The sequence below is a fragment of the Miniopterus natalensis genome, chromosome 2 (genome assembly GCF_054644295.1).
Source record: "Miniopterus natalensis isolate mMinNat1 chromosome 2, mMinNat1.hap1, whole genome shotgun sequence".
NCBI lineage: Eukaryota > Metazoa > Chordata > Mammalia > Chiroptera > Miniopteridae > Miniopterus > Miniopterus natalensis.
In genome coordinates, this window is record NC_142082.1 from 92,358,065 (window position 1) to 92,383,609 (window position 25,545).

At 44.9% G+C, this 25,545-nt stretch overlaps 1 protein-coding gene across 11 annotated transcripts in view; it reads left to right on the plus strand.

Moving 5' to 3' along the window:
- The first annotated feature begins 2,231 nt into the window (after positions 1-2,231).
- IL17RA (interleukin 17 receptor A) overlaps positions 2,232-25,545 on the plus strand; it is a 30,706-nt gene continuing 7,392 nt past the window's right edge. The window contains exons 1-12 of one of the 11 annotated variants that reach the window (XM_016213818.2): positions 2,232-2,297; positions 14,800-14,824; positions 16,012-16,158; positions 17,277-17,389; positions 18,647-18,773; positions 20,399-20,446; positions 20,541-20,704; positions 21,412-21,495; positions 21,833-21,908; positions 22,599-22,613; positions 22,872-22,973; positions 25,206-25,247. In XM_016213818.2, the coding sequence (XP_016069304.1) occupies positions 2,247-2,297; positions 14,800-14,824; positions 16,012-16,158; positions 17,277-17,389; positions 18,647-18,773; positions 20,399-20,446; positions 20,541-20,704; positions 21,412-21,495; positions 21,833-21,908; positions 22,599-22,613; positions 22,872-22,973; positions 25,206-25,247 (994 nt within the window). In that variant the 5' untranslated portion in view covers positions 2,232-2,246. Of the gene's footprint in view, positions 2,298-2,646; positions 2,705-2,908; positions 3,140-13,236; positions 13,521-14,799; positions 14,825-16,011; positions 16,159-17,276; positions 17,390-18,646; positions 18,774-20,398; positions 20,447-20,540; positions 20,705-21,411; positions 21,496-21,832; positions 21,909-22,598; positions 22,614-22,871; positions 22,974-25,205; positions 25,248-25,545 lie in introns of those variants that run through there. The other 10 variants (XM_087814389.1, XM_016213811.2, XM_087814390.1 and 7 more) reach the window with 10 other exon arrangements.

The window sequence follows — 25,545 nt, forward strand, 5'->3', positions numbered from 1 at the left end:
TTATAATAGTCAAGATATAGAAGCAACTCAAGTACCCATCAATAGACAACTGAATAAAGAAGATGTGGTACATATATACAATATAATATTACTTGGTGGTATAAAAGAAGAAATCTTACCACTTGTAACAGCATGGATGAACCTAGAGGATATTTGCTCAGTAAAATAGGTCAGACAGAGAAAGGCAAATACCATATGATTTCATTCATATGTGGAATCTAAACAAACAAAATAGAAACAGACTCATAGATACAGAGAACAAACTGAGGGTTGCCTGAGGGAGGGGGTTCAGTGAAAAAGGTGAAAGGATTAAAAATTACAAGAATTAAAAGGATTAAAATGGTAGTTACAAAATAGTCATGGAGATGTAATGTACAGATTGGGAAATATAGTCAATAATATTGTAATAACTGGGTGGTGCCAGGTGGGTACTTGAATTATGAGGGGATCACTTTGTAAATTCATAATTGTATAACCACTCTGCTGTACACCTGAAACTAATATAAAATAATATTGAATGTCAACTGTGATTGAAAAATAAAATTTTTTAAATTATTGTTTATCTGAAATACAAATTTAACTGGGAATCCTGTTTTTTGTCTGGCAATTCTATTCATACTCCTTCCAGTCAGTCCTGGATCCTTATCCTCTAGCTATGATCACTGGTCTGATTTTTTTTTTTTTTTTTTTTGCCACCATAAATTACTTTTTCCTGTTATTTAACTGTCCAAGTTTATAAACTGGAATAATAAAGTATGTGCTTTTTTGTGTAAGACTTCTTTCACCAACATATCATTTTTTAGATTTATTCATTCTACTGTGTCTAACAATAGTTTAAACCATTTTATAACTATACCACACTTTATTCATTCTCCTATTGATGTCTACCTGAACTGTTTCTAGTTTGGGACTATTATAAATAAAGCTTCTATGAATATTTTTACATGTCTTTTTCTGGACATAGTTTTTTATTTCTCTTGACTAAACATCTAAGATGGAATAGCTAGATTACAAGGTAGATAGATGTATGTTTTGTTTTCTAAGAAACTGCTGGACCTTTTCCCACAGTAATCATATAATTTTACATTTCCATCAACAATGTATGAAAGTTCCAGTTGTCCAAATCCTTGCCAACATTTGGTGGTGTCAGAGTTCTTTTTTTTTTTTTTCCTTAGGAATTATTTTATTTTATTTTAATTTTTTGTTTTGTTTTGTTTATTTTTTTTTAAATATTACAGATGCCCCTTTTTCTCCCCAGTGACCCATTCCATCCTGTCCTGGAGTTCTTAATTTAGCCATTCTGGTAGACATGTATTGTTTTTTCATTGTGCTTTTAATTTGCATTTCCCTAACAAATAATGATGTTAAGCATTTTTAGTGTGCTTATTGCCTATTTATATATTAATTTGTAAAACAGCTGTTGACTGTTTTGCCAATTTTTAAAAATTGAGTTGTCTTTTTACTATTGAATTAAAGAGCTCTTTATATATCCTGAATATTAGTTCTTGTCAGATATATGACTGAGCATCCAGAAGTCAGGATCTTTTTGCAGCCTAATCTTGTGACATTCCATTATTTTTGTCTTATTCTATTCATATTCTATTGCTGGAAATAAGTCACTAGGCCCAACCCACACTCAAGGGAGACACAAAAGGATGTGAATATCAGGAGGTGGGATCACATTTGTAGTTGAATTTTAATAACAATTATATTCTCTACATCTTTTTAAACTTAGGATGAAAATTTTTGGTGTCATCTTAAAGGTGTATGAGCAGATGCAGAGTTTTCCAAAATTATTTTAGAAATAAACAAAGATGTCCGAAGATGGCAGAGCTTCAGGCCTAAGGCAGCTGGGTACTTTTGGGCCAGGGAGAGGGGTTGCAGGAGGGCGGAGAGACAAGGACAGATCAACAGAGATGGTCACCAGGAATCTGCCAGCAGCGGAAAAGGGAAGTTGATGCTTTGGACAGTGAGAAAACCCACCGCCCAGGTCTGGGAGCTCCAGTCCAGGTGGGTGGAAAGTACAGGGAGAAGCTAAGTGCGTCTAGATTTCATCGGCATCAAAGGCAAGGAAATATTGATGGTGCTGTGTTTAGAATGGAGGGAGAAAGGGGATAAAAATGCACTTTTCAAAACGCAAATGTGTCTGGAGCGGGTAGGATGAAAAGAGAGGGCAAGGCTGGAAGCCAGGATCCGGCAGGAAGGAGCGGCGGCAACCCAGGACCGGGAACCGCGCGCGCCTGGGAATGGAGACGAGAGGACGCAGTTGGCGCCCGTTCTGCGGGAGACTAATAGATGTAAGGGCCGAAGACAGTCCTTCAGCAGACCGGGAGTAAGTCTCTCGGGAAACACGGCTCTCCGGGCGCTGCTGGGCAGGGAGCAGCGCTGGGCCAGGGATCGCGAATCCCCGGGTGCACGTCACACGCCCGGGAAATGGCCGCTCGGACTTCCTCCCGGGAGCCGAACGGGGACGCGCTGGGCCCCAAGCCACCCCGCCTCCCTGAGAAAAGAAAGGAAAGCCGGGGGAAAGGAGAGGGGAGCGGTAAGGGGGACAGGGACTAAAAAGAAAGACTTCCTTTGAAGAATCTCGAGTAGGGGCCTGAAGTCGACGAAGTGAGAAAAAAAGAAGTCTGGCCAGGGGAGACAGCAAAGGGGTAAAGGATGGAAACCGTACTTTCTAGCGTGACTGTAAGAGCTGCACGAGGTGTGGAACTGGCTGAGGGTCGAAGGCGCGCCCCGGGGCGAGGGCTGCTGTGGGGAGGGGCCGGGGCGCGGGGAGAGCGCGGGGGCGCGCACCTCCGCCGCGCGGGCGGGGGAGGGACGGCGGAGGGACGCGCGCATCCCGAAGCCCTTCGCTCCGAGCGGCCCGCCCCTTGGCTGCTTTGGAAGCCGGAAGCGGGCGAAGTCGGCCTACTGGGACTGTGGAGTCCGGGGGAGGCCTGGCGTTCCGTCCCTGCGCCCCAAACTCCGGGCCGCGAGCTCCGCCACAGTGCTGGGGGCCATGGGTGCCCCGTGGCGGCGACCACTAGTCCTTCAGGGGCCCCCCCTGGGGCTGCTGCTACTGCTCCTGAGCGCGCCGGCTCCGGGTCGCGCTTCCCCGCGGCTCTTGGAGTACCCGGCACCCGTCTGCTCCCAGCAGGTGAGACCCCGCCGCCGCGTTCCCGGGGCGCGGGGGCCGCCGGGATGCTGCGGGCCGGGAGGGGAAGCGGGGGCGCGGAGGGGAGGCCAGGCGGTCGGGGCTCGAGGTTGGCGCGGGGCGGGCAGGAAGTACGTGCTGGGGTCTCAGAGGCGGTTCGTGGCTTGGGCACAAGAAGCGGGCGCCCCGGCTAGGACGCTCGGAGCGGCGGGAGTTGGGGTGTGGACCCGGGAGAAGAGGGAGTTTTCAGGGAGAAGAGATCGCGCGGCGCGTGTTGCACAACCTGACTGGCGGGAGGTGGGAGGGACACCTCCGCTGCGCCCCAAGGTTTGGGCAAGGAGACCCAGGTTCTGGGCGGAGCGCGAGAGACCCGGCGGAGCTGGTTAGAAAGGGGAGGGGGGTCGGGACTGGGCTGGCCCCCCGTGCGCCCTGCAGAACCCCTGCTATGCCCGGGCGGCCGCTCCTGTAGCCCGGGATGATGGTCAGACCTCAAGGCTTCCTCTCCAGAGGAGCCTGGCAAGCCCGCAGCAGCCGGATCAGAAGTGGAGGCCCCTGTGGGTATCAGCCCACTCCCCCGAGGGGAAGGGGAACCTGCGGACGGAAAAGGTTCGCTCAAGCCAAGGTGGCCTGCAGGGCCTCTGCCTCCGGTGAGACGCGGCCTGTAACCTGCAAGAGACAGCTGCTCAGAGGGAGACTGAGGGCTGCCGGCAGACTCGGGGCAACTTGCTGCCACCTCCCCAGAAGGGGAGAATGAATATGGCAGATGATTAAGACACCGCCCCTCCAGCGCCCGCCATCACCACCACCACCACTCGGGCCTTGGGATTGCATGGGTCTGGAGTATCCGAGCTGTGCCCACAGGAAGTGACACACCCACTCTTGGGGTAGGGGCCCTGATGTAGGGGACCAATTTAAGGGGAGGGAAAGAAACAGCAAAACACAGTGCCCGCCCCCACAGCTTCTTTCCTCTAAGTTACCTTACCCTCTTTCCTCCACTTTCTTTCTGGTTTCCTCAGCCCCCTTCCTGCTCATTGTCTGAGTCAAAGGATGGGGAACAGCTCTAAAGATATTTCTCCTTATTTAATTTTTGTAGAGAATTTACCAAAAGAGGGTGGACAGTTTCGCAGAGGGGAAAAATGTCCTTGTGACTCCCACTATTGGGCAACGCAGGGGATATGCTCAGCAGATCCTTCCCGCAGACTTGATATAGAATTATACTACCCTGGGAGATTCCAAGTTCATAATTTGATGGCCATTTGTCAGGTGCCTGCAAAGTACAAGGTACTGTTGCTGGGAATTGAAACTATAAAGAAACCCTGAAGCCTAAGGAACTTAAATCATCAAGGAGGGAAAAGGCTTGAAGGAGATAACTGTGATACAAGGTGTCCTGAAGCAAGTGCTTTTTTACAGCTAGTTAGTATACAGAATTCCAGGAAAAGAAAAATTATTTCCAGATGGGGTGTTCTTTGTGGCAGAGAAGACAGTGTGGTAGCCCTGAGGGGTAGTAGGAGCCTCCTGGACAGAGTTGTTGAGCATTCCATGTGGCAGAAAGAGGCTGTGCCACAACCCTTGGGTTGGCAGAATAAGGTGTGTGCCTGGAAGGAGAAAAGCTAAGGAGGGACTCCCTCATGGCCAGCATGAGAGCTGGGCTAACTGCCTTTGACTTCAATTGCTCAGTGGGAAGCTACTGAAAGTCTGGAGCATAGGCACAGCATGATTCCAGAGAGGGCTAGAAAGGGATGCTATTATTGGCAACGTTTGTCTGCTATCTCCATACTCTTCCTTCTCCCACTTGCCTCTGCATACACCTCGTCCACAGACATGCACCTCCATGACAAACAGCTCCCCTGCATCATTGACTAGGCCCTTTAAAAAGAAACTAGCCCTCTCCAGGTGGCTAGAGCATCATCCTGTACACCAAAGGTTTGGGGTTCAATTCTGGTCAGAGCACATACCCAGGTTGTAGGTTCGATCCCCTATCGGGGCACATATGGGAGACAACTGATTGATGTTTCTCATATCTATGTTTCTCTCCCTTCCTCTCTCTCTAAAAATCAATAAAACATATCCTTGGTGAGAATGGAAGGAAGGAAGGAGGGAGGGAGGAAGGAAGGAAGGGAGGGAGGAAGGGAGGAAGGGAGGAAGGGAGGAGGAAAAATAGAAAAAGAAACTACACCCCTCAGAGCTCTCCTCCCTCTCTCTCTCTCTCTCTCTCTCCTGGTGTTTTTGAGGATGCAGCACCCTATAGTGAGGAGAGTTAAAGCCACAAACTTGATCTCAGAGGACCATTCGGACTTCATTACTTGGTTTCTGCAACCTTAGGCATTTTAGGCTGCCTGTGCCTGGCTTTCCTCATTTCTACAATGGAAGGGCTGTCTAGGTGAGCCATCTCAAAGTGGGCCCATACCACTTTACAGAATATAACTGTCTATCCAAAGCCCGGTTTGATTTGGCTCTCAGTGGCTCTCTCATAGACAGAGAGGAGCCTGTTCTATTCCTAGCCCAGTGCTGCAACACAGGATGTGGGAGCTTGATAAATATCTGTGGAATAAAAGAATACAGAAATGAGTAAATGATGAGTGAATGGTTAACTCTGCTTGAACAGCAATGATAAACTGAGACCAGGCATAGCACTCTTTCTTGCTGCCTGGATTGGTAACTCAAAACCCAGATGACATTGAGTTCCCACAGAAGTCAGTACTGGAGAAACCATAAGTAATTGCAGTTCCCTGGGTAGGCTTTATCCAAGGTTTCCTTTGGCTACCAGCCTAGAGGAAAGCCCACAAAAACAGTGACTATTAGGATACAACTTTTCAGACAGAATGTGTATAGCATTTTAGATTATTTTTTGGCCTGAGCACTTGCGGTTTTGACTTGTGGTAGAACAACTGTTTGGTTTAACCCTTATCTTCTGATTTCCAGAAGCTGCTTTGAGCTGCGCCACTCTTCCAAGGTGTGTTCTGTGGATTCTCTTGTGCATTGTAGGCATTTGGGCAGTCAGGGCTGGGGTCACTGCTGGCAATAGACCCAGCAAAGTTAACAGTTTCCTTGACCATCATGCTCAATGTCTCACTTTCCCTCTCAGGCTCGCCTTTCACCTAGAGACTGACATCAAAGAGCAAGAAGAGGTTGTGGCGAGAGGCTGAGAGGCGAGAGGTTATGCAGTGCAGGGGGAGAAAACTTTTGGCTGAGAGAGAGACCTGGGCTCCCCTCACCAGCTCTGCAGTCCTTGTCTGTCACTCCACTGCTATGAGCAGGTGTCTTCTCTATAAAAAGAGATGACCCTCACCTAACAGGGTTATCTGGAGAGCGAATAACTTGCTAGGTATGTGAAAGGGCCAGACAGCTTGGGCTATGGTGTGAGAAGGTGCAAGGGTACTGATGTACTACAGCTTTGTTCAGGCACTATACAGGGGCGGTGTTAGCATGTATAACTTCATTCAGAGCTCACAGTAACCTGCCGGGCCGATGATCATGTGTTAGAGAGGCTAGGTAAGGGGCCCAGGATCACACTGCTGACCCTGGTGAGTGTGAACTGAGAATCAAAGCTCTGCCTGGGACTTCAGAGCTTACTTCTCTTTACTGCACACTTGGTAGTGGCCTTTGAATGCACAGGGTGTATACAGTCTTTTATTTAATAACTTTCTTTTAATCTTCACCACTATGGATAGACAATGTTAGTCCACCATTTCTTATTGAGAGGCAGTATAGCAGTGATTAGGAGAATGGGTTCTGGAGCAAAGCTGAGTGTTAGCCCTGTGGGACCTTGAGCCACTTAGCTCACCTGCCTGTGCCTTAGTTTTTTCATCAGTAAAAATGAGATAATGGTACTTACCTCAGAGGGTTATTGTAAAGACTAAATGAGATATGTGTATAAAGTGCTTAGCATAATGCCTGGTGCAAAAGAAGAACTTAATAAATATTACCTGCTACTGTCATCATCATCATCATGAACATTCTCCCCCTTGGATTTCTGCAGGAGGCCTTAACATAATGCCATTCACTGGCAGGTAGCTTGTAAATAATATTCTGATCCTACTATTTTTTTTAAATGGGCTTTTGAAATAAAGAAATTAGGAATGATTTACTAGAAGGGAATAAAACAAGATCTTAGTAGTACCCAAAGACCCTGAATGTATTTTTTACATTATTAAAAATATTATGTTAATATAAATTCTATATAGAAATTAAATTATAAGGAAAAAATATCTGCTATACTTTCCCCTTAAAGTCATGTTTTCATTTGTTTATCTCATTTTTCTTTTTTTAGTATGTTTTTATTGACTTTAGAGAGAGAGGAAGGGAGAAGAGAGACAGAAACATTAATCGACTGCCTCCTGTACACCCCCTACTAGGGATTGAGCCCACAACCTGGGCATGTGCCCTGACCAGGAATCCAACTGGTGAACTTTCGGTGCATGGGACATCGCTCAACCAACTGAGCCATGCCAGCTGGGCTGTTTATCTCACTTTTTAATTCTTTCATTTATTTGGAGTAACATCATAGATAAAACTCTGTTTTTTAATTAATTTTTAATCAAGGTGGTCCTTTTAAAATAGTACAAAGATGTTTAAAACAAAAAAGAGCTGATCCTTGTCCTACCCTTCACCCCTTCCTAAACAATCGATCCACTTACACTTTTAATTATTTCTTCTGACATTTGTCTCTGTCTTTCTAAATGTACTTATATTGTTATTCTCGATTTGTCAATTTTAGATATTATCTATTGACATAATAGATGAATATCTAAATGTCTTATATATATATATTTTTTATAAATATATCTTTATTGATTTCAGAGAGAGGAAAGGAGAGGGAGAGAGAGAGATAGAAACCTCAATGATGAGAGAGTCATTGATCGAGCCTGCAGCCAGGGCATGTGCCCTGACCGGGAATCGAACCCCAATCGCCTGGATCCTAGGTCGACGCTCAACTGCTGAGCCACGCCCGGCCGGGCCCTAAATGTCTTATATTAACCTCCTTCCACTGCTTCTCCCCCCAATCTCCCCTTGTAGTTATATCACAGTTTTAGTTAAATCAGTTATCAGTGTTTATTATGACAAGTAAATAATCTTCCTTGATGAGGCAAGTATGTGTACTTTTGATTATATTTCTTTTTTGGTATAATTTCTTTCCCCCTGGAGATAATAATTGCTTTAATTCTTCACTTCCATAATTTTCATTGTAACTAGTCTTAATTTTTTCTATCAGATTTGCCATATGTTTTTTTCCGCAAGCATCAGATTTTCGATCAATTTCATTCCCCCTTCCCCAGAGAACTCCCTCCAGGTGCCCTCTGTCCTTAGCTCCAATCTGGATTGATTACTTTCTAGACTTGTAGCACAACTGTCATGCTAGATATTCTGTCATGTTTACAGCTCCCATGTCCTGGACCCTGTGTCTTTTTTCTCAGAGGCTACCTTCCTCATTTTGCTGGAGCATATCCTTCTGCAATTTCCTAGGAAAAGGTATGAAGGTATGAGGAATGGATATATACAAAGGTGAACAAAAGTGGGTTTACAGATGTGAGTACACAAAACACAGTTTATTCTTGTGTTTATTAATTATTGTATTTATTTGTATTACAACTGTAAACCTACTTTTGCCAACTCCTGTATTTTATATATATATGATAAATTTTTTTAAGTCTTTACATGTCTGAAAAAAATGTCTTTATTCTACCCTCACACTTTTAAAATAATTTAGCTGGATATAAAAATCTTAGGTTAAAGATAATTGTCCTTCAGAATGTTAAAAGACATTGATATTATTATAGGAATTGCACTGAATCTATAGATTGCTTTGGATAGTGTGGACAGTTTAACAATGTTTATTATTCCTATCCATGAGCACAGTATATGCTTCCATTTATTTGTATCTTCTTTTTTTTTTTTTTTAATCCTCGATATTTTTTTCCATTGCTTTTCAGAGGGGGGCGGGGGGTAGACATCAATGTGAGAGAGACACATTGACTGATTGCCTCCCACACTGGTTGCTGAGGATTTGGCCTGCAACCAAGGCATGTGCCTTTGACCAGGAATCAAACCCAAGACCCTTCAGTCTAAGGGCCGACACTCTAATCATTGAGCCAAACTGGCTAGGGCTATTTGTATCTTCTTCAGTATCTTTCTTCAGTGTCTTATAATTTTCCGAGTACAGGTCTTTTACCTCTTTGGTTAGATTTATTCCTAGGTATTTCAGTTTTTTTAATGCAATTGTAAGTGGGATTATTTTCTTAGTTTCTCTTTCTGATAGTTCATTATTGGTATATAAAAATGCAACTGATTTCTGAATATTCATTTTGTATCCTGCTATTTTACTGAATTTATCAGTTCTAGTAGGTTTTTTTTAGAATGTTTAGGCTTCTCTATATAGTATCGTATCATCTGCAAATAATGACTGTTTTACTTCTTCCTTTCCAATTTGAATGCCTTTTATTTATTCTTGTCTGATTGCTGTGGCTAGGACTTCCAGTACTATGTCGACTAAGAGTGGTGAAAGAGAACATCCCTGTCTTGTTTCTGATTGTAAGGGAAACACTTTTAAATTTTTCCCAGGATCTTCTTTTTATTTTTGCTATACCAAAAGTTTCATGATATTGGGCCTTCGTCTGGGTCTTTTTTAAATTTGTGTGCAGACTGTTGCAGTGGACCTTTTAAATTTGAACATATGTGTCCTTTAGTTCTAGAATATTTTATTTTTAATAATTTCTTCCCCTCTATTTTCCCTGTAATCTTCTTCTGGCAGTCCAGTTAATCATACCTTGTATTTTCTGACTTCTCTAATAATCACATATTCTCTTCTATTTTTGTTTGTATTTGTTCTATTTTCAGACAAGTTTTCTGAATTTTATAGCCCAACTCTTCTGTGGAACTTTTTATTTTCAAGGTTCATTTTTATTCTCTGCTTGCTCATTTTTCTTTCTTTTTTTTTTAATCCTTACCTGAGGATATTTTTTCCATTGGTTTTTTTTGTTTGTTTGTTTTTTTCCAGAGAGTGTGGAAGGTGGCGGGGGAGAGAAACATTGATGTGAGAGAGACACATTGATTGATTACCTCCCGCATGCTCTCTAACCGGATCTGAGAATTGAACCTATGACAGGTTCCTGCCCTTGACCAGGAATTGAACCTGTGACCCTTTCACCCTTCTGTCAGAGGGCCGACATTCTAAGCACTGAGCCAAACCATCCAGGGCTGCTTGCTCATTTTTGCACAGTATCCTGTCCTTGTCATATGGTTGCTGTGTCCTCTCTTAACCTCTTTGAAACTTATGATTTTTTAAAAATTCTATTCTGTTCCCAACATTGTCTCTTTTCTTTCAAGAATATTTTAAAAATTTGTTTGTTTTGATCTACTTTTCACACAGGAAACCCTTCTCAAATATCTGGTACTCTTTGGCTGTCTGAGATTGTTAAAAATAATCTTAAAATAAGAGGTCTAAAAGGCTGATTGCTCTGTATAGAGTTTATTGATCATTGGGTTACTATAGGGATCAGGGTCATGGTAAACCTGGCCTATCTACTGGTTGACCCTCAGATGTCCAAATCTGGATGTCCTTTCCCTGGGCTTGGCACTGGCATTCTGAGATCAGGGCTGGGAAAGAGAGGCTAAGGTTCCTGAACCAAATTCCATCTGTAGATCTTCACATAACCCCCAAACCCTGCCTGTGTTACACTATACCTCCCAAGTACCTGATACCTTTAAGACCTAATTCTTAGAAGGGTTCTAATGAGCATGTGGCCTCTTTCTTGTCTGCATCTCCCTTCTGCAGTGCTAAGATTGACGTTCCTCCCCTTGGCCTAAGTCAGTCTCCATTTTATCGTGTTTTTTAAAATATATCTTTATTGATTTCAGAGAGAGGAAGAGAGAGAGAAACATCAATGATGAGAGAGTCATCATTGACCAGCTGCCTCCCGCAGGCCCCTCCACTAGGGATGGAGCCCCCAACCCGTGCACGTGCCCTGACTGGGAATCGAACCTTGATCTCCTGGATCATAGGCTGATGCTCATATGCTGAGCCACGCCGGTCGGGCGCCACTTTATCGTGTGTTTTTTTAAACGTTTCTTTTTTTTAAATACATATCTTTATTGATTTCAGAGAGAGGAAAGGAGAGGGAGAGATAGAGACAGAAACATCAATGATGAGAGAGTCATTGATCGGCTGCCTAGCCCGCAACCCAGGCATGTGCTCTGACCGGGAATCAAACCCCGATCGCCTGGATCATAGGTCAATGCTCAACCGCTGAGCCACGCCTGGCCGGGCGCCACTTTATCTTTTTAAAATTTGTTCACATACCTTTGTCGTTAAGGAGTTATAAAAATTTTCTCCTTCTGCCCAGCTGGCATGGCTCAGTGGTTGAACATCGACCTATGGACCTGGAGGTCACAGTTTGATTCCCAGTCAGGGCACATGCCTGGGTTGTGGGCTTGAGCCCCAGTAGGGGCTGTGCAGGAGGCAGCCAATCAATGCCTCTCTCATCACTGATGTTTCTATCTCTCTCCCTCTCCCTTCCTCTCTCTCTGAAATCAATAAAAACATATTTTTTTAAAAATTTCTCTTTCCTATACTTTCATGTGGTTTGAGGAGGGGGAGAAGATAATATGTATACATGTCAACATTGTGTGACCTCGAATGGAATTTTTTATTCTATATTTCACTTAAATGCATATTTTTGTTTTGTTTACATCCTTTCCCCCTTATCGTCCCTCTCTCCATCTCTTCCGTTCCTTCATCCCCAGTAACCAGTGTGTCTGATATATATCTGTTCACATGTTTTTCTGTGCTCATACAGTCATATTCGAACATATATAAATATACAAGGAGGATTTTTCATCACATATTTCCATAGAAAATTGGGTTCTACAATAAAAAGTTTTTTGCATCTTATTTTTCTCACTCTTCAACACATTTTAGCCACCACTCCATGTCAGTAGACATCTATATAACTAATGCTCTTTAATATTTGCATATTCCATAGTAGATAGCAATCTAACCATTTCTGGGATTGTTGGTTGTTTGTTTTTTAAATATGTCTATTGATTTCAGAGAGAGGAAGGGAGAGGGAGATGGAAACATCAGTGATGAGAGAATCATTGATTGGCTGCCTCCTGCACGCCCCCTGCTGGGGATCGAGCCCACAACCCGGGCATGTGCCCTGACTGGGAATTGAACCGCCATCTCCTGGGTCCTAGGTCAATGCTCAACTGCTGAGCAATGCCGGCTGGGCTAACCATTTCTGTTTTAATGGACATTGAGATTTAAATTACATCTTACTTTGTTCAGCCATACCCTATTGATGGGTATTCAATACCACAGAAAAAGAGGGAAAGGTATTTTTTAAAGCTAACAAAGCTTAATTCTAAACCTTGGTAAGTTATATACAAAAAGAGAAATCTACAGACCAATCTCATGAATATAAATTCAAACAATTCTATATAAAATATTAGTAAATTTAATAGTAGAATATCAAAAGAATAGTGCACCATAATCAAGTAGGATTTATTCCAAGAGTTCAAAATTGGTCCATTATCAGCATATTTATCAACATAATTCATTATATCAATAAAGGACAAAATTATGTCAATAAATGCTGGAGAGGTATTTGGTGAGGTTCAGGAGTTGTTTTACATAAAAACTGTAACAAAATACGTACATACAACAATGACAGTAAAAAACCAAGACCAGCCTGGTGGTGTGGCTTAGCGGTTGAGCACCGACCTAGGAACCAAGAGGTCACCAGTTTGATTTCCAGTCAGGGCACATGCCTGGGTTGTGGGCTCGAGCCCCAGTAGGGGGCATGCAGGAGGCAGCTGATCAATGATGTTTCTCTCTCATCATCAATGTTTCTATCTCTCTATCCCTCTCCCTTCCTGTCTATCAATAAAAATTATATTTTAACAACAATTAAAAAAAAACAAGACCAAAAACAGTATTAAATACCAAGCTATTCCCATCAATCACAGGAATTACAGGAGACCCAGCATTTTTTTGGTGTGTGAATCCTCACCCAAGGATATTTTTTCCATTGATTTTTTTTTGAGAGAGAGTGGAAGCGGGGGAGGGGTAGAGAGAGAAACATCAATGTGAAAGAGACACATTGATTGGTTGCCTCCCGCTCACACCCGGACCAGGGGCCAGGAGCAAACCCATGACCTTTTGGTCCCTGGGCCTACGCTCTAACTACTGAGAGATGCCAGCCAGGGCCCGGCATCATTGTTAATTAGCTGACTGCATTTTCATTTTTTAAATTTTATTTATTTTTAAATATGTTTTATTGATTTTAGGGAGAGTGAGAGAGAAAAACATCAATCAGCTGCCTCCTGCATGCCCCCTCCTGGGGATACAGAAAGTCTAGACCCCAAGATGAACTGGTATCCCAGAAAGGTAGGCTACAGATGAAACGGCATGCTTATAATCACTCCTGGAGCGTGCTCCAGGACATTATCTCTTCCTCCACTTTGTGAATGAACCCTAGTAGAACAGTGTCATTTCCCATTCCTTAACCTTGCTTCCCTGCTCCCTCTTGAGAGAAAGGCAAGTGCCAACCCCAGTGCCCTATTTACACGCATATACTAAATCTCTCTGTTCTTAAAATCATGTTTCTGGTCCACTTCAACATCAGACTTTCTGCACCACTGGATGTGTTTGGTCCATTTTACCTAAGATAACTGAAAGTACCTGAGCCTGAGTTCTCCTTTGCTGTACTGCCAAGTTTGAATGTGTGGAGGTCACCCTGTGTAATAATAGCTTCCATTTATTGAGCGCTTAGTATAAGAAGGGCAACCAATAATTAAAGAGCAGCCAGGATGTCCAGACATTGAACAAATTTAGTCTCATTTAGCAGGCAGTGAGATGGTTCTCTGGGTACTGCAGCCAATAGAATTCCTCATAATGATTCTCCTAGGGCTTCTATTAAGTTTCCTGTTTAACAGTGTGGGAGCATGTATTACTTCACTTAATTGTATAACTAGTAACACAAATTCATGCCCATTGTTGGAAATTTTTCATAATACAGACAGATTAGAAGTGAAAAGCACTGTACACACACCACCATCACTACCAGCACTCCCTATCCCAAAATCTTTATTTGCATTTGTATCATTTAATTCTCAACAACCCTATAAAGTTGGTATTGTGGTTATTCTAATTTTACAGTTCAAATCAAGTCCTGGCAATGTTATATTTCTTAAGACGACTCAACTCGGGTGATTTTATGAGGATTCGTGAGACAATATAGTATATAACTCATGCAGAACAGGGACTGGCACGTCTTCCCTAGAGAATTTGTAGGGACTTAGTGAAATTCTTGTAGCAGGGACTGGAGTTTTTGCTCCCCACTCTTTTAGCACTGTTTCCAGACTAAAGATTGGAAGCCTCAAGGGGTCTGATGCTTGTCACCAGGGCACCCCAGGGGAACCCTCTCAGTGTCTTTTAAAGTTGGAAGGTTCCCAGCTCCTAACGGTTACTCAGAAAACACCAGTTCTGTTTTGTTATCCACTATCCCCACTTCTCATCCTGTTTCTCCTCAGTTGGGTAGGTTGAGAAAAGTGTGAGGACTGGTCCCCAAAAGTGAGAAGGCAGGGCCGTGTGTATTTCATTCTTGAGAATGAGCCAGAGGAAAAGGTCTGGAGCCCAGCTGTAATTATCTTCTTTTTTCCCACAGGGGCTAAACTGCACAGTCAAGAATAGTAAGTCATCTTTTTTTTTGTTCTTGTTGCTTTGATAATAAAGTGCTAACCTCATGCTGATTGCTGACAAAAGTGCTGCCTTCCTCTTCCAGTCTGGGATGAGGGTTGCACCTTCTAACAGGAGGTACCTCTGAGAACCTTGGATACACACACCTGTGCTTCCTATCAAGAATATTCATTATCCTGCCCTAGCCAGTCTGTTTAAATGGTTAGAGCATCGACCTGCAGACTGAGGGTCCCAGGTTCGATTCTGGCCAAGGGCACATACCTTGGGTGCAGGCTCCATCCCTGGTGCTGGCTGGGACACATGCGGGAGGCAAGCAGTCAAGGTGTCTCTCTCATTGACCTCTCTGTCTGTCTCTCTCTCTGTGCCTCTCTCCCCCTTCCACTCTCTCTGAAAAGCAACAGAAAGAAATATCCTCTGCGTTGCTCAGTTTGTTGTCATACCAAGCACTGAAGGGTCACTGGTTCAATATCCTGCCAGGGCACATGCATAAATTGTGGGCTTGATCCCTGGTGGGAGGGGAGGGGTGCAAGAGGCAGCTGATTGATGTTTTACTCTCACATTGGTGCCTCTCTCTGTCTCTCTCTCTCTCTCTCCCTTCCTCTAAAAATCAATAATAAATCTTTAAAAATTATATATATTCATTATCCAAAGTCAGGAAGTAAGAAGCTGAATTGTCCTTTGGATTTTGAGGTTATCCTTGATTTGCTGCCCTGGTATGTCAGTAATCCAGCTTGAATTTCCAGAGCTTGTCACTGTAACGTGAGAGACATTTGTGGTGTTGATTTTGTTGTGTGTTTTAATTCAGGAAAGAGGCATATGTATTTCAAGTGTCTGTGCTAATTAGGGACCCTAGTGTATAAAAGTAAAGCAACTCTTACCACTACCTCACTCTTTCTTTGTTCCCATTTCCAACCACTGCTTCATCTCAAAACCAAGTTGCATACTTTGTGTTCTCTCCTGATATGCTCTTAAGACTTCAAAGCTTTGCAGTGACCCTGGACAAGCACAAGAAAAGGGGGGGCAGGGAGGGAAAGCTGAGAACCCCGCCCCTAACATTTAAGGTCCACCTCTCTGGACATACCACTGGGCATCTTGCTTGCATCTTGCTTGCTTGCTTCAGTTTCTTGCAGTTTCTTGCAGAGCATGCAAGTCTCTGATGTCTGCTTTTTGTGGCCTCCAGGTACCTGCCTGGATGACAGCTGGATCCAACCTCGAAAATTGACCCCCTCATCCCCAAAAGATGTCCAGGTCCAGCTGCACTTTGCCCATACCCAGCATGGAGACTCTGTCCCTGTGGTTCACATCGAATGGACACTGCAGACGGATGGTGAGTGTGCATATCAATGGGACCTGTGGGATTCTGCCACCTCTAGGTGAATCCACAGACTAGACCATCTGGCTCTCCCATTAGACTGAGAATTAGGTTCCCAGTCCTGTGCTCAGACATGAGGGCCCAAATTAGTGCTGAAAGGATACATCATATCATGCAGTGAACACGTTTTCAGTGTTTTAGATATTAGTCCACGATGATACATTCTCATCCCACCATCCTTCATGAAAGCCTTCCTTCAACCTTAAATCTTTATCACCCCAGAAAAAAAAGTCACATGGTTGATTCTGTGACTGCAGTACCAAATATTTACTGGAAAAATGGTGAACACATTTGCCAACCTGCTTTTTCCCTTAATTTACAGACTACCATTTCTTAAAATGACACCCCCACCCCGCACCTCTTAGGGATAGAGAGTTGTATTACAGAATTGAGGAAGTTGGGGTTAACAAGAGCCAGCCCTAGGTTTGTGAACAAGGTCTGGGGGAGTTCTTTTTGTTGCTGTTAATCTCATCCGAGGATATATTTTCCATTGCTTTTCAGAGAGAGTGGAAGAGAGGGGGAGAAGGGGAGGGAGAGAGAGAGACATCGATATGAGAGAGACACATGGATTGGTTGCCTCCTGCTTGTGCCCCTACCAGGGGCAGGGAACAAATCCGCAATCCAGGTACGTGCCCTTGACTGGGAATCGAACCTGCGACCCTTAATTGTGTGGGCCGGTGCTCTAAGCACTGAGCCACACCAGCCAGGGCTGGGGGAGTTCTTTTTGTAAGTCCCCAGCTCCTGCTGCTATTGCACTCTCTTTAAGGATGGTGAAGTGGCCATAGGAGACACTGTGCCCTGTTGCCAACACCTTAGCCACAGACTTGCAAAGCTTTTACTTCTATCCCAGTGTAAAGTGTTGCTTGTCCTTGTCTAGGTGAGAAGTAACTATCTGCAGGGCAGTCGCTAACTTAGGCCCAAGAGTGAGCTGGAAGGAACAGGAAGGGGAGGGTTAGGTAAGATGAGCAGATTTTCTTTTAAGAGTGAGCAAGCCTAACCAACAGGGAAGTGACACACCCAGTGGTTTGTCTCGTTCATCCACATCTGTGTCTCCTCCTCCCTTTGGTCTTCAGCCAGCATCCTCTACCTGGAAGGTGCAGAGTTATCTGTCCTGCAGCTGAACACCAATGAACGTTTGTGTGTCAAGTTTGAGTTTCTCTCCAAACTTCAGCATCATCACAAGCGGGTAAGAATCAAGCTCCTGGGTGGATTATGTTCCTCTGATGATCATGAGGAGCAGAAGATGTTTTTGAAAACTTCTCAGACATGCCAGCCCCTGCTTTTCCTTCCATCCTTCCCTAGCTAGTCATTATAAAGAAAGTTGAATGGGGAGAGGACTTCCCCAGCCCTGCCTCCTGCCATCTTTATTTGTAACTGAGATTAATCTGGGCCCTGCCTTCAGAAGGAAACAACTTTGCCCAGACCAGAGAACTGCAATGGGTGGGGCACAAGCAAATAAGTTCTGCACAATTTCAGCTCACTTTGCTGTTTACAGCCAGATGGTAAAATGTTGATTCTCACTGAATTTGTTTAAAGCTGTTGTTTTCAAAGTATCCTAGAACAGCACATCAGCCGTGACCTGGGAACTTGTTAGAAATGCAGATTCTAGGGCCCCACCCTAGACCTGCTGAATCAGAAACTCTAGGGTGGGGCCCAGCAGTCCTTCTACAAGCCCACCAGGTGATTCTTATGTAAGCTCCAGTTTGGAAATTGCTGGTTTAAATCTGCAAAAAGTGGCCATTTGCAGATCTCCCACAAACATAGGCAGCAAAGACAGATTTCCCTCTCATATTTAATTAGGGCTCCCAAACTTGAGTGTTAGGTGTGTGGTGAGGACCAGGTGCCTTAGAAGCAAAGGACCCCACCCCTATCCACCAGATAATTAGAATGGAAGCTGAAGTCAGTATCTGTTATCTGCGCCCTCCAGAAAATTTCTCCACTCACATTCTGTCATCTCTGCATCAAAGGTGCCTGGAGGCCCAGGATAACTAGGGCTCTCTCTAGCCTTCCCTCTGCACTTTTGTGCTCCAGAACAATCTCAAGAGATCTGGCTTTCCCATTTAAGGAGGAAGAGTCAATTAACCAATAGTTTTTAGCTGCCTCTGTTGTGCCAACTCTCCAATAGCCCCAAGTCCTGGCTCAGCTCCCTGACACCATTGTTCTGCATTTTGAGAGGGCTGATGGAGGAGGAGGGCTTTCCCCAGATTCTCATGTATATGACACTATATTGATGAAGCCAGATCAAAGTTTTTTTGAAATAGGAAGGAAAGACCAGAAGAAACAAAGAGCAAAGATACAGAAGCTACTGATTTTGGATCTTATGGTTATTTCTTCTTATTTTGACTGATCTTTTGAGGTGGGTAAGGTGGGGTTCTCTGGGCACAGCTGTGTGAGAGGTATGGTGTGTCACCTGTCCAACCTCCCCTTCCTCCCTTCTCTTCAGTGGCGTTTTACCTTTAGCCACTTTGTGGTAGAACCTGGTCAGGAATATGAAGTGACCGTTCACCACCTGCCCAAGCCCATCCCTGATGGGGACCCAAACCACCAGTCCAGGAACTTCCTCGTACCAGGTAAGAACGCCCTACCAAACCCTTCCTTCACCACATGGCTCTGCAGAAGAAACCAGCAAGTGGCCCAGACTTCAGCCTCCCTGCTTAGCTAGACATTGGCTGCCATTGTCAGCATGTGGTACCCACAGAACAAACAGATGCCTGGGATGGGGAGCCCTTTGGTATGTGGCTGCAGCCTCTACTCCCTGAAGGCACAGTCTGTTCTCTGTTGGCACAAACAGTGGATATTGACCCAAGACCCCAGGAGTTTTATGGGAACTGGAGTTCCTCCCTGTCTAGAGAAGCATGCTTTCTACCCAGGAAATATCAGGAAGACAAGCCACTCTTGGGAGAGTTGTTACCCCAGCTCCCAGCCTTGTCCCAGCTTCCATCACCTTGTCCTTCACTTCCAGCCCAGTTCCTGCCTGTGCTTATCTAACACCACCCCATGTATGATACCATCTCCTCTTCCCCCACTAATCCCCCTGCCTATGAATACTGCCAGATTTATCTTCAAAAGCAGCATTCAAGGTGCACCTTCTGTCCTCCCCAGAATCTCAGCCACAACTTACAACACTTTTTATTGTTCAAAATCAACTACATCTGGAACACCAGCCTCCTTGAAGACAGGGTCTGGATCTTATACCCATTTGTGCCATCACTAGAACCTCACAAACTGGCTTGCATGTAGTAGGTGATCAGGAAATGCTTGTTAGGATGATAATGACCTTCATCTGTGGAGCAACTTCCTGCACACACACACACACACACTCTCTGCATACCCTCCTCTTTCTTACTCATTACTCCGACATTTTATAATATATTTGTGACATATTATGCTATTTGTTTTTATTAGTCTCTTCTACTAGAATGTAATCTCTGGAGGACAGGGACTTTGTCTTACCACTGTGTCTTCCGTTCTTAAAACGATGCCTGGCACATACTGGGAGCTCCATAAGTATTTGTCGAATGAGTGAATATCCCCAGTCCCCTCCCCTGTCCCTAAAGTGGACTGATTCAGTCCCTGTCACTCCCCGGCAATTTATACCTGTTATGTGTCTTCTTAAACCAAAGTAAAAACATTACAGTCAAGGAAGTTGGGAAAGGAGATCAAGAAGATATCTATGCAGCAGTCCTTAAAGTAGTCCCCAGAACCAATAGCATCGTTGAATTACCTGGAAACTTGTTAGAAATGCAGATTCTCAGGACCCACCTCAGACTTGCTGAATCAGAAACTACTGAAGATGGTGCACACAAAAGTTTGAGAAACACTGCCATGAAGGAACGGAGAAAAAAGTTCTCCCCTCATAAAAAGGCAGAGGCAACCTAGAGAGGAAGCTGTAGTGGGGAGAGATGAAACAGGAGTGGCCAAGACTCTTTGGTCATCCAGAACAAGCTCAGGAGAAATACACTTAAATCTAGAGGGTTCCCTGAGAGAGGAGGGATGAGACAACCAGCTCAGCCCCAGTGTTCTGGGACCTTTGGCCAGCGACCACAGTCCAGTCCTGGAGATTGCTTTGAAGGGGCCATCCTTGAACAGGTTCCCCAGAAGGAAAAGGTTGTTATCTCTGGTGTCAGCATTCTGGAAGAAGAGCAAACTTTATAAGGCAGAGGCTTAATGGTTTCATTTTTTTCTGGGTGTGTAGACTGTGAGGAACCCAGGATGAAGAAAACCAGGCCGTGTGTGAGCTCAGGTAACTATGTCTGGTGTCCTTGGCAGGGGAACTTTACTTGGGTACACACACCTGCCCCTTCCTCACTCCCAGCCTGTGTCTGTGCCCTGGGCAGGCAGCCTATGGGATCCCAACATCACCGTGGAGATCCTGGAAGCCTACCGCCTACGGGTGAGCTTCACCCTGTGGGATGAATCTACCCATTACCAGATCCTGCTGAACAGTTTTCCACGCACAGAGAACCAGAGATGTTTCAAACACATACTGGATATACCTGCGGTAACTCTCTGCCACTTTTAACCCCTCAAACCTAGCTCAGAGCCACCTCTCCAGGCCTCCAGCATCCCCTACTGGTCCTGACAGAACTGTATTGCCAGAAGCCTAGCAGGCAGTGCTGTGCTTAGTCAGTACCAATCCAAGGCTCCTTTGCTGTTTTTCCTTCCTTTTGGTATGTAGTTGATTCTGTGATTGAGGTTTCCTTTTGCTCTTACTATCTGTAGTTGATATAGTTGGTCTCTGCCCTGCTCACCAACCTATGCTTTTTGTCCTTCCCTCCCACACATTCTCTCCTGTTCTCTTTTTGTTCTGCTTTGTTTATTCCACTTACTTCAAAAAGGATTTGAAGATTTTTAAAATGTGGAAATGAAGACTAAGGGGAAATAAAGATGAGGCAATAAGATGAAACCAGGGTGCTATGAGTACAGAAAATGTATGCCACACCGCTGGGGTGAGCACAGATCTGTCTCCACGATCCTTAGCAACCAAAGTAAAGAGGGAAATACCAGTCACTAGCTGTGTTCATAAGTTAACAACAGACTCTATGCACTAGGGAAATGTAGTTTTCTGGAGCAGAAACATGGAAGGCGTTTCTCCTGTGGCCTTCCTGAGGCACACTGACAGCAGTGGAGAACGTTGTTACCCATTCCTGCGGCACTGTGGCCAGCTCTGGTCCAGCTAGCCTCACCTATCCTCTCCCCTCTCTTTAGCCGACACGAGAGGATTTCCACCAGCGATCCAACTTCACGTTCACCCTACCAAACTTTAATTGGTGCTGCCGCCACCTAGTGCAGGTGGGTGAGTGTGGTATAACAGAGCATGCACAGATGGCCATTCCTTCCGGAGGGGTGAGGGAGGGAAGAAGGGCAGCTCATAACTGGTGCTCTCTGAGGACCCAACACCACTACCACCTGGGACTCCCTGCCTGGCAGTCCCGTGCTCCCAGCCTTGCCTGGGCAGGGCTCCTCTGACCCCCCTCTCGATGATGGGTGATCTACCTAACAGCCACATTGAGATACTGGAGAGTCAGCCAGAATCCATTACTATTCTGTCAGGAAGGTGTTGGTGGGAGCCCTGTGTCTTCCAGCCTCTCAGAGTCCCTCTCTTCCCTGCCCTTCTCTGGTCTCACAGATCCAGCCCTTCTTTAGCAGCTGTCTGAATGACTGCCTTAGACACTCCGCAACTGCCTTCTGCCCAAAAATTCCAGGTAGGAAGCAGATAGCTGTCCTGGAACATACTTGCAATGAGAATGGATGAAGGTCAACAGCTTGAGCTGAACCCTGACCTGGTTCTAAGAGTGGAGGCAGAGTTTAACTTAGAGTTATTCAGGCTTGTGGTACAGGGCTATAATAGAGAGACACTATCCTGGTTGGACTCCTGACTGCCTTGTATTAGCTGTGTAGCCTTGGGCAAAGTACTTAATCTTTCTGATCCTCAGCTTTTGTGACTGTCATAGAGTTATATACCATGTACAGAACAAAATCTTCATAAGTTGTGAACCATAGTACCAAGAAGTAGAGACTCCCTCCCCCAGATTCATAGATGAAGAAACTGAGGCACAGAGATATGTAACTTGTCCAAGACCATACACAAAGGAAGTGGCAGAGCGTGTTCAGAAGCTATCTGCAGCCTAACTTGTGGCTACAGTCAAAATTGAGCAAAAAGCAGCAGGTGTTGCACTGGACTAGATGCAAACCCCAGCCTCCCAAGTGAGGGCTGGGGCATCACTTAGTAGACCAGAAACTCAGGTGTTTCGTGTAGATGGTTTCATCAAGTTTAACCTGTATCTAAACTGGTTGCATAGGGCCACAGTCATTAGCAGGCTCTCGGTGGATATCAGTGATGGTTTTGTGATTATTATTAATAATTAAAATACTATTTCCCTTTGTTCTCATAGCAGACCGGATTGCAGGTAAGGCCACTGCTTCTTCCCGTAGTGTGCTGCAGGAGGCCCAAAGGGACATTTCCTCAGTGCCCCCATGAGAAGTCCCTGATTGAGCCTGGTGCGGAGCCAGGCACACAAGGCTGCCCAGGGGTGGGTGAGATCACCAGCATGTCATGGTGCAGGCTGGAGAGGCTAGCCTAGGGGCTGGGTGTCAGGGCTGGGGACCTCAGGGATGGTATAACAGGCCTCCCAGCCACATCACTCATGCTGTTCTACTCGCCACAGAGTACGTACCCCTGTGGGTATATGGGTTCATCGCGGGTATCTCCATTCTGCTGGTGGGCTGTGTCATCCTGCTGATCCTCTGCATGACCTGGAGGCTATCTGGTAAGGGGCAGACACTGTGGCATGGGTCCTGGGGTTTTCCCTTTGCTCCTTTCTTTCTTCCCATGTCCCCCTTCCCACTACAGTCTCTGTAAGACTGTGCTCAGAAGGCACCCTTCAATCTCAAATTTGTACAGATGTCGCCTCTGTTATCAAGAACTCAGAGCCTGCAGTAAGGCTGACCTGGCTTTGCTCAAATACCAACTCCATCACTTAAAATCTGGGAAAAGTACTTAATTCTCTGAGCCTCAGGTTCCTCTTTTGTAAAATGGAAATCATAATGATGCCCACATCATCAAACAGTTATAAAGATTACATGATATAATGCATATGGATTCTTAGCATAGGGTATGGCACATATATGCTTATTACATGTTAGCCACAATTATATTTATTGCTACTAAAGTTAATATTAAAATGAACATGTTGGGGCCCTGGCCGAGTAGCTCATTTGGTTATAGCATCATCCCGATACACCAAGGTTGCAGGTTCAATCCCTGGTCAGGACAAATACAAGAATCAGTGACTGTATAAATGAGTAGAACAACAAATCTCTCTCTCTCTCTCTCTCTCTCTCTCTCTCTCTCTCTCTCCCTCTCCCCCTCTCCCCTTCTCCCCTTCTCCCCTTCTCCCCCTCTCCCCCCTCCCTCCCCCTCCCCTTCCTCTCTCCCTCTCCTTCTCCTCCCTCTCTTCCCCCCCTTCCTCTCTCTAAAACCAATCAATCAATATATTTTTTTAAAAAATCAACAGGTTGGAAAGAACTAGAGTGGAGTTTCTCTGCATCAGACATGATTAGCCAGGCAGATGGAGCATCCTGATCAACCCCCAGACTTGTACCCCTGAGGTCAGGGAGAGTGGCATGATAAGGGACAGCATGATATGATAGGGAAAGCTCTGGGGACCCAGAGCACAGGGCTGTGCACCCTAGCTCTGCCTCACTGGTTTGCAGTCATAGGCAAGTTGCTTAATAAACTAGATTTAGTTGCCTTTTCTGGAAAATAGAGTCATAACGCTGTGGTGAGGATTAAATAATATAGCAGGGAAGGTGCTTGTTGGTGGGTGTTAATAAATATTGGTTCCCCCTCCATGCTGCAGCCCTCTCTGGCCAGGTTCTAAATGAGAGAACGTGGGTTTTCAGGTTAGGGGGCTCAGCCTTTCCCTGCCCCTCCACAACCCTGGAATCCATTGATCTGGGAGGCTGTTTACTTACAAGGCTCATCAGGATTAGGTATTTAATCAGTATTAATTATTGTGTGATGGGAAGAACACCAAACCAGGCACCAGAAGACCTATGGAGAGTGTCCTCCATAGGATTACTGGCAGAGTCAAATGAGTTAATGTCTCTGAAAGTGCCTTATAAACTGTCAAACTCTGTATAGATGTCCGGGAGGCTTCCTGTTTCATTTCTACTTTTGCATTTCTGACCTTTCCTGAAGTGCCCACACAGACAGAAGGGAAAGACAGGAAAGAAACTTCATTATTTGACTGTCTTTTGACAGTTCTGGGAAGAGGCCCAAAGAGTAGAGATCGAAATGAAGGCTCTAAGGGTCTTCCTTGACCATCTGCAGGTTCTCTTTCTCTCATCTATGTTACCAAGGAGTTGACTCCTGCACTCTTTCCTTCATTGCATCTCTGAGGGGGGGAATTGCTCAAGTATGTTGATTTCCCTTCCTCACCTCAAAAATACAAGGAGAAAATGTAAATGCACCTGGTGGAGGCTTCTTCTGAAGATGTATTATAAGATTTATGTTTCCCCCAAGGACACCTCTGAGGAAGGGCTTTTCCTCAAGTCTCCTTGGGGGTGGCCAAACTATGGGAAGGGGACAACTAGGACTGTAATGAGGTACCTCAGTCACCATTCCAGGGGTTCCAACTGTGTCCGTGCCAAAGAATACTTGTGACCACAGCTGACTGAGTATGTATGATGTGCTGGACACATAAACAATCTCATTTAATCCCCCACCGCACCCATTTTACAGAGGAAGAAACTGAGTTTCTGAGGTGTTAATAATAACTTACCAAGCTTGTCATGGCTGACCGAGATTCACGTCTAAGCAACTCCACATGGCATAATCTCTCTGCAAAGGCCCAGAAGCATCAAATAACCCTTGCCTCTGGTGCCCTCCCTTATCAGTTGCCCTTTGTCAGGGGTGGAGCAGCACTCCTATCAGACGCATCTGTGAGCTAGTCCCTATTTATCTTCCAAAATAGCTACTCTGATGTTTTTCATTTCAGGGTCTCATCATGAAAAATATGGCAATGACACCATAGACACAGGTCAGTATTTCCTGGTGTGGTTATACTGGGTTTGGTGTGTGTTTATTTTTAAAGATGTGATGGAGGGTTCTCCTGAGATAATGGGTGGGTCACCTTCTGCAGTTTAACTCCTGAATCCTTTCAGGAGACCTCACTTTTAGAGGATCCGCCTGCTACACCTCCAAAGAGGGCACCTTAAATGGCAAGGCTGGGTAACGTTTTTTAAATCACTTGGGCAAGCAAAGGAAATAAGGTACCAACCATATTTAGTGAAAAGAGGTCATCCTTGTTTCCTAGGCAGACCTTTGTACCTTTTTTT